This window comes from Fundulus heteroclitus, chromosome 8 (genome assembly GCF_011125445.2).
Source record: "Fundulus heteroclitus isolate FHET01 chromosome 8, MU-UCD_Fhet_4.1, whole genome shotgun sequence".
Taxonomy (NCBI): Eukaryota; Metazoa; Chordata; class Actinopteri; order Cyprinodontiformes; family Fundulidae; genus Fundulus; species Fundulus heteroclitus.
Genome location: NC_046368.1, coordinates 33,947,024 through 33,955,724, shown reverse-complemented (window position 1 = coordinate 33,955,724; position 8,701 = coordinate 33,947,024). Strand labels below are relative to the sequence as shown.

General features: G+C 40.2%; 1 protein-coding gene across 1 annotated transcript; it reads left to right on the top strand.

The window, feature by feature from the left end:
• The first annotated feature begins 2,042 nt into the window (after positions 1-2,042).
• Positions 2,043-6,381, top strand: LOC105918655 (caspase-3). The gene is made up of 4 exons (XM_012853783.3): positions 2,043-2,504; positions 4,019-4,182; positions 4,305-4,431; positions 5,851-6,381. The coding sequence occupies exons 1-4, from the start codon at positions 2,300-2,302 to the stop codon at positions 6,162-6,164; spliced, it is 810 nt and encodes a 269-aa protein (XP_012709237.2). The 5' UTR covers positions 2,043-2,299; the 3' UTR covers positions 6,165-6,381.
• Positions 6,382-8,701: the final 2,320 nt, after the last annotated feature.

The following is an 8,701-nucleotide window of genomic DNA, read 5'->3' as shown; positions in this document are numbered from 1 at the left end:
CTGTTTTATTTCTTTCAACCCCAAAGCGTGCTGGAAGCCATAAAAATGTAACTGCTGATCCCATCTTTTTTATCCTAATAACGTTTGCTGTATGTCTAACAAAATGTCCCATCTGCTCTCTGTTTCATTGCCCCCTGGTGGCAAGCATGTGGTGTTGCAGAGACCATCATCTGCTCAGGTGGATGCTGTAGATCTGCTAGTAGACAGCAGGAGAGAAAAAGAAGACAATGTTCCAGTTAAAGAAAATAAACTTCCATAAATACCTAACGAATAACATTATAGCTCAGTCAATTCTTTGACATTTTAGTTAAGACAAAAAGAAAGAAAGAAAGAAAGAAAGAAAGAAAGAAAGAAAGAAAGAAAGAAAGAAAGAAAGAAAGAAAGAAAGAAAGAAAGAATAAAAAGAAAGAGAATTATTCCTGTATTCATAAATAAACAAATGCATTAATAAATACTTCTGTGTGTCCATGACTTCAGGGAATTTCGTAAAAGTTTTAGTCAAGTCAAAGTTCCCTAACAGGGCTCCTGAGTTCTAAGAGTTCTCTTCATGCTGACAGTTCCCTCTAAAGCTCCTAAAATCTCAGACCTTCTAGCATATCAACTATTCTGTTGACTGACAGTTTAAACAAACTTAGAAAACAATTTTTTTCCCTCATATCTGATACTTGCATGCATTTATTTATTTGTAGTTTTGATCTGAATGCATGTTCCATTCTTTATTTATTTAGATACAGCTGTATTCAGGTGTTCAGACAGAAACACACCTGTCAACATTTCATTTCACCTTGAGGATAAAATACTTTCTTGATTCATTGATAATTATACTTATATTAAATTTGAATTTATTCTAATAACAAAAATATGTTTGAAAATAATACATACAATCATGTTCATTACATTAGAATATTTTTGAAAAGTTCATTTATTTTCATAACTCCATAATTGAATAAAACCCATTGTATTGCTTATTACACACAGACCGCCATTATTAGGCATCTTTTCCAGTTAATTTTGATGATTTCTGCTCACAGCTAATGAAAACACAACATCTAAGGTTAGAATATTAAATTGGACCAATAAAAACATTTTAATACAGAAATGTGGACTTTATAAAAAGGATTTTTAATACCTGACTGAGGTTTGTTATTTTTAAAAGGAGCTTTTAATCTGACAAACAATCCTCATCAGGAAGCATTTTCTAATGTATTGAATTTGATTCTATAAATCAATAGTTTTTATTACCATCTTTATAAACCACTTCGAATTATTGTCTTGAAGTATTTGTAAAACACAGTACTGTATAATGGTATTAGTAAATTTCACAATATTTAAAAAGATTTTACATAATCACATTTTTGTATTAATCTCTAGCCTTAATAGGAAATTACAGCAGCTTTATAAAAACACATATGTTAACCTGTAACTAAAATTTTGTCGAATCAATAAACATGTCTAACTTAACACAAATCAAAATAACCAGATTAAGATGCTGATTAAAACAGCAGAGGAGCTAATTACTCTGCGTAACCTAAGGGAGTCTAACTATAAGCTTTATTAGAAACCTCTAAAACCACCACTAACTGTGCAGTCTGAGAGGGACGTGCTGGAAAGATAAGCATAAACCTGGTTGTTCACAGCAGGAAATGTTTGAAACTGTCTTTATTGCAGATTTTTTTATCTCTGGTTTCAGTTTCCATAGAAGGCGTCGCAGTCAGGAACAGCAAGATTCCTCTGTTTCGTTATGTGTCAACACAAATATTCCCAGAAAACTTTGCGCTGACGTGTTCCGACGGATCAGAAGGTTTCCGCCTGAGTGAAGTGTTGAGAAAAGCTCTGGTGGACAGCTTTGACGACAGGCTGTGATGGAACGAATGCTGAGCTTAATCAGATGTGACACAACCGAGTGCACTCGGAGTAGATCCCCGCTGAGCCTTCTCTATTTTTCCTTCCAAAGACAAGTGCTGTGCCACCTAATAAGTTGAAAAAGGCCCAGCTTTAAATCTGCTTCACAGCCTGTAGAACGGCTGAGTCGAGGTGGGCAGAGGAGTACGTGTAGATTTTCTATCACCGATTAAACAAATAATAGCATTGCAGTAATGTGACTACTTGGCATGTGACTTTACAACCTAACCTGTGAGGAAACTCCATATAGGGTGTGCTTCTCAAACAGGTGTGGCTAGAGCTTTACTGCCCTGCTTGGAGTTTAAATGGAGAGTGATGCCCAGACTCAAAGTCTAACAGTGATACTGCACACATTCAAGCTGCTACACAGCGTTCCACCTGGACAACCATCCCACTCATGGAACTCATGGAAGGAAGCGAGGAGCGCAACCGGGCCGTGGTGATGTCTGTGGCAAAATTTAACCATGGGGTGCCCTTGGGAAAGAGGCCTGGGGCCAACCGGGATGCCAAGTCGCTCCACCGCAGCCTGAGCAAGCTAGGCTTCAAGGTGGATCTGCACAGCGACCTGAGCAGCGAGGAAATCTACCAGCTGTTTTCTGAAGGTAACAGATTTATACATTCCCGCCGGTTTTTACTTTCCAATTCTTTGCATCCATGCAGTTTCCCTTTTACCACAATAAGGGAGAGGATGTCATTAGATCCTGTTTTTAGATCTAATGACTAAAAACTTCTTCATTGCACGTAATATGCAGTTGAAATAATGATGGAATATCTCCTTTTGAATTTACAAGCAAAAAAAAAATATCTTGAGAATGCAGAAAAATCTCTGTTTGATGGTTGTTTTCACAAGGAAACGCGGTTTTGAGGCCTGTCATACAGTTCTGGAGAAATTCACACTACTGCAAATGTTCTTATGAAATCTGCACCTCCCCATAACAGCCATTCTATTTCAGTCCGTTGAATCGAAACCGAGTCCCGCATCCACATTCTACCTAAGGAGTAGTGATCCGGTGATCGCCTGAGCCCAACAGCACCGTGGCAGATGGCTGGATGGAGAAAAATGTAGTTTCTTTGGGATGTTTAAGGTCCAAAAAGTTTTAATTTGGACATTTTGTCATTTACTGCAAATAAATGCTTGAGTTGAGCAAATATAGCTATAGAATTGGGAGAAATGGAGTCAATAATAAAAGAAGAATGTTAATTTTACCCAAAACACAAAGCTGAATTACATAAAAGTAAGATTTTGAAGGTGTCTCTTAAAGAGTTATACGTCTATGTAAAATATGAAGTGGGTTAATAAAGTAGACGTGGCAGGGCTGAGCCTCGGAGAACACCTGCTCCATTTTATTCCACCCCTCTCAGTGATCACGGGACCAACTTTAAGGGCCTAAAACCTCAAAGCCCCATATATTTCTCCGAATGAGGGTTTGCACTAGAACTCCTTCCTGGACCTGGAGAACCTGTTTATTGGGCGTGAAATTCCCAATAAACCTCAAATCTTGTTAAGTATAGACCTTAAATCTTATCCAACAGCCTAGTCGGTAGGAGGTTCCTATAACACTCAGAACATTGGCGCCTACTCATGACTGAACACCTTTCTGACTTATGGTATTGAAAAAACTACCAACAGAAATTTAGGACTCTTATGTAACGTTTCTCCTATTACTAAGTTGGATCTGGTAAGACAGAAGAGAAAACAGCAGAAAATTATCTTTAGCTCATTTATTCTAGCTTCCATTCCCTTTTCAGTGTGGGACATTAAATCAGAAACTGAAAATGTCTTTCCAACTCAGATAGAGAGCAAACTCAATGTTCAGACGGAGTTTATGTCATTTTATCACTAGCAGATAAAGCTTTACAGCCCCATGATTGATTGAAAAACAGGAAAGAGAAGGGCAGGAACAACCTGTGACACGTTTCCCATGAATGCTACCTGTTTAACATGCAGCCCTACACTTGAACGGCTGTTACACAGAAAGTAGCAGTGAGTGTGTCTATTCTTGACTTTTTGAACATTGTGTACATTCACATGACGCTTGTTGCTGGACCTGCTCCCTGTCAGTGACAGTCAGTGAGTGATACCTCTAATGACTGGCTTTGTGTCTGTCTGCTGCAGAGAGCAAGCGGCCTGTGAAGGACTGTTTCCTTGCTGTACTTTCGTCCCACGGGGAGGAGGGCTGCGTGTTCGGAGCAGATGGGGAGCCCGTCTGGCTGTCTCGTATCTTCACGTACTTCGACAATGCATGCATGGAGAAAAAGACCAAACTGTTCCTCATACAAGTATGCCTTCTTCATTCTTGGCAAACAGGACAACCGTGAAGATTTCATCAGAAAATAATGTACAACATCTCAGGCTGACGTGTTCTCTGTTGATTTGATGGGTCTCCGCTCTAACCTCACAGGCCTGCCGGGGAAAAGCTCTGGATGATGGAGTGGAGGTGGATTCCTGTCAGCAGCCACCCGACGGCAACTTCTCACACTATTTCTCTATCCCGGTGGATACAGCTGTGATGTTCGCCACAGCACCAGGTGAATATGCAGCTGTGCTATGAAAACCTTTGTCTAACCACTTAACAGAGATAAACAGAACCTCCAAAAGACTGACCTCCAGCATGACGCTTACATGATCACATGAAAACATTCTATAGAAACCCTCACATTATTCTCAATGGACACTCACCAAAGCCAGGCTGCGTCCAGAGCTCTCTCAGACACCTCCACAAAATGATGAGCCAAGCAGCCTTCTAAGTGATCACCACACGCTCCCAAACGCCTTTAGACAATAACTAAACCTTATTATTGCAACAAATGCTCTCCAGACTAATGGAAATTGAGTGAAATTTTCTCACTGTTCCTTTTCTGTCAACACATCTACATGCCAAGATTGAACCCACTCCTTTGGGAGCAGCAGGGAGCATTCTGGGGCCAAGGGTCTTGCTTAGGGACCCAGATTGGCAGTCTGTAGGTTTTAAAAAAGGGAACGTGCATCCCTCCCAGGAAGCAAGCGCCCTGCTCCAACACTGGGTCAGAACATCCGGCATGTTCTTTGAAACTCAACAACACCCACATGTGTGCCAATACTCTGCTTAATTTCCACTGACTTCAGTCGTACTGTAACCTGACGCCGCCAGATAGATTTGCTTCGCATATCCATCTGGAAACCTTCCGTTGAAGTAATTTTGGGAAGGGGCGAAAATACTGGTTAGCTGATTGGCCTATGTTGGTGATAGACAAGCCAAATAAACCAATCAGATCAACGAAGCATATGACGTACTCGTCAACATGCTTCGTCGTCGCTCGACGAAAACACAACCACAAGCCAAGCTACTCTTGCTGCTGCAGGTAAAGGCTCGTTAGCTCGGCAAAGAAATACTCTGTAATTCCGATAAAACTTGCTCGATAGCCACGCTAACGCTAGTTTCATCAGCTGAAGCCGCCATGTTCTTTAGACTGAACTGTCGCGCTTCTCGTTGCGTCACACCTCAACCCGCCTCAAAGCCAGCGCTGATTGGACGTTTGTTTGGTGAACGGCTCCAAATTTTCTTTAACGGAGAGTAGCCAGACTGATTTGCGAGTGAAACCTTGAAAGCTCGCGAGATCAGGATGGTCTCACGAGGCTAGTCGTACTGCGCATGTTCCTTTAAATTGTGCTATTTTCAGAGAAAATGCATGCCATTGTGCTGAACACAAACAGTAAAACTGCAACAAATGTTTTAATTTTCATCCAAAAAAACATCCTGTGCACAGGGCCTAAGACATTTGGACTGAGAAATCTGCTCTCCGGGAGCATTGCAATTACATTTTGGAACTAACCAATTCTGAGCTCAGAGTACGAACAAAATGCATCACAGATCTTTCAACCATGGCAAGATGCTGAGATTATAACATTATACGAGTGACACATGACCAAAATGAATCGGTGCATTAATCCTTTGTCTTTTCTATCAGGTTACGGTGCTTTCATGAACTTCTGTGGATCAATCTTCCTGCAGACGTTCTGCTCATTACTAGAAGAGGAAGGCTACTCGGGCCTAGAGCTGACCAGGCTGATGACCCGACTCTGCCACAGGGTCGCCTACACCTTTGAAGCCAAAGGGCGGCAGTACGACGGAAAGAAAGAGATGCCGTGTTTGCTGACACGCCTGACCAGAGACGTGTTCCCATTTGCAGACATGGGGAAAGACAGCAATGCTGCAAGAATATCAGCCACATCACTGATAGCTTCAGGGAATGTTAGAACACGTATTGCTTCACTCAGTTAGGAGCAGCTCACCAGTATGCGTGACTCAGCATTTAAGAAGACTGCCATTATCTGGAAGAATGGCGAAAGGTGACTGATAAATCAGATTCACCTACACGCCTCCTTCAGAACTTCTGTAGAAATTCAGTGAAGGAGTTTTTCCTCCTACCTCATGTTCATACTTGTATATTTGTTGTACGTGGGAAGGTTTATTTTTAAGTTATTGATCTTTTTATTGTTTAATAAAGTAAAACGAAAAAAACCTGTGTTTTATTTTGTCTTTTTTTAATAAACGTAAATGGAAATAAGTACAGCTTTAAAAAGACATAGCATGACATATGTGAAAGAAACGTAACTTGACAAGGGTCTCATTTATAAAACAGTGTGTAAGATTTATACTAAAAGTTTGTGCATGCCCAAAAATGAAAAAATGCCTTACACAGAAGAAAAAAAAAAAAACACATAAAACCACGAGCCCAAACACCAGCTGGCAATTTTTCGTTATAGATCATAACTGCATTCAAAATGAGTATTCTTCCCCATTTCTTATATTTGTTTCAAAGCATCCCAACTTTTTACCCAGCTCTAATTTTAAACAGATAGATATCATGTCAGACTTTCTCTGAAATGGGAAGGTTCCTAGGCTGTCTGAGTAATGTATACAAAGATGTAAATCATTGGTAGGGATGGCATTATCGAACCTCAGATATCATTAATGGGCCTCTGGTTTTAGAATTTTTACATTACAGTGATGCTCCCTCTCCTCCTGATTGGCTAGTCATGGAGATCAACTCTGTGAAAGCACTGTCTCTCAAAGCTCTGCTCTATTCTTTCATCCAATCTTTGACCACAATCTGCTTGCTGCTGCTTGTCGGGACTTTGATGTATTCAACTGGTTTCCTTATATAGGACATTTTTGACCAATCTGTATAATCTGACCCAATCTGTATAATATGATTGAACTTGACTTTGTAAAGTGCCTTGAGATGACATGTTTCATGATTTGGCGCTATATGAATAAAATTTAATTGAATTGAAATTGAATCTAAGCAAATAACAAAGTTATTAAAATATCCTGGGATGTGGGTTATATTTAGATGGTATTTTGACTCACAGTGTTACTCTGCACATGTCCCTTTAGCCAATTATTTCCTCCTCTCTCCACCCCCCGCTCCCTTACAGACAGATCTTTTTCACATTGGTCAAATTTTGGCATTAGAATATTCAAGGTTTTTTTTGTTATTTGCAAGTTTGCCATTTTGTTCGCAGTAATTTTGCTACTTTTTCTAGCTGACCTGAGGACCTGAATTTAGACTCTTTGCTTTTGCCTGTTTCAAATGTGCATGTTTCCATTTCATTTATATATAAACAGATGGCATCAATACATTTACACTCACACAGCCAAATCAGAACCCTCTGGGAGGGGCCAAATGTATCTGATAAGCTCTGGCCCCAATATTGGCATGAGTTCAAAAGCCCTCTATTTGTCCAAAACATAGAAACATAGGTTTGCTCAGTGCAAGCTGGTAATATTAAATGACCAAAGCTCGATTATCCAAAATATATGACAATGTTTCACTGACCTGCGATCAACACCTCTTCCAAACCTCATTCACATGTTTTGGTCGTGTTTGGTGCTACCGAGTTATTGGACTCCAAAGTGATTGGTGGGAACATCCATCCAAATCCTTTCACTGACTTATTTGGGGTTGTGTCTGGACCATCCTCTGTATCCTTCTCCCAGTGGAACTCTGGCTTTTATGACCCTTTTAGCTATGAGGACAGTCTCAGATGAAAAACATCACAACCTCCCTCTTTCCCACACCAGCGTAGAGATGTTCTGTATTTCCTTAGACTTGCAAAGATTACAAGGTCCTTGCATGGCTCCTCTGATAGATTTTTGCAAATATGGCACCCACTATTTCAGAGAAATTGGACAAATAAGCTTTCCTTCGAACCCAGACTAGTCTTATTATCATTCTTCCGTTGGTCAGTTCCGCTCCATTTGACCGTATACACATATTGGTTTTCCTCCCTTTTGTTTCTAAAGGTATTGTGGGCACAGAGTATGATCTGACTTGTTTTTTTCTAATACATCTCCCAAGGTGAGTGGAGGAGTAGAGTTTATGTTAGTTTTTTTTTTTTTTTTTTTTTAAGGAATGGCACTTTATTTTTGCTTGGAGATACACTACATGACATGATGAACTGTGACTCTGTACAATTTCTATGAAGAAAAAAAAACATCTGAAGGTTTCCCTACCTGGTTCCAACAGATGTTCTGCCCTCTACATATCCAGATTCATCCACAATACCATAACCATCTTTATTGTCATTGCAACATACATTCCGACGGAATGTGTCCTCTGCATTAAATCCATTCCTTGGGTAGTGGTGAGTATTCTGGAGCTTGGGTATTGCTCAGGGAGCCAAAGTGGCAGTCGAACCAGGAATCTTGAAGCTTTTCCAGGACACAACTACTAGGCCACCACTCCCCCACAATAAATGTGTAAAACAGAGATAAAAGCCTGATTTGGGTTCCACACCGCATTCAATGTGAGC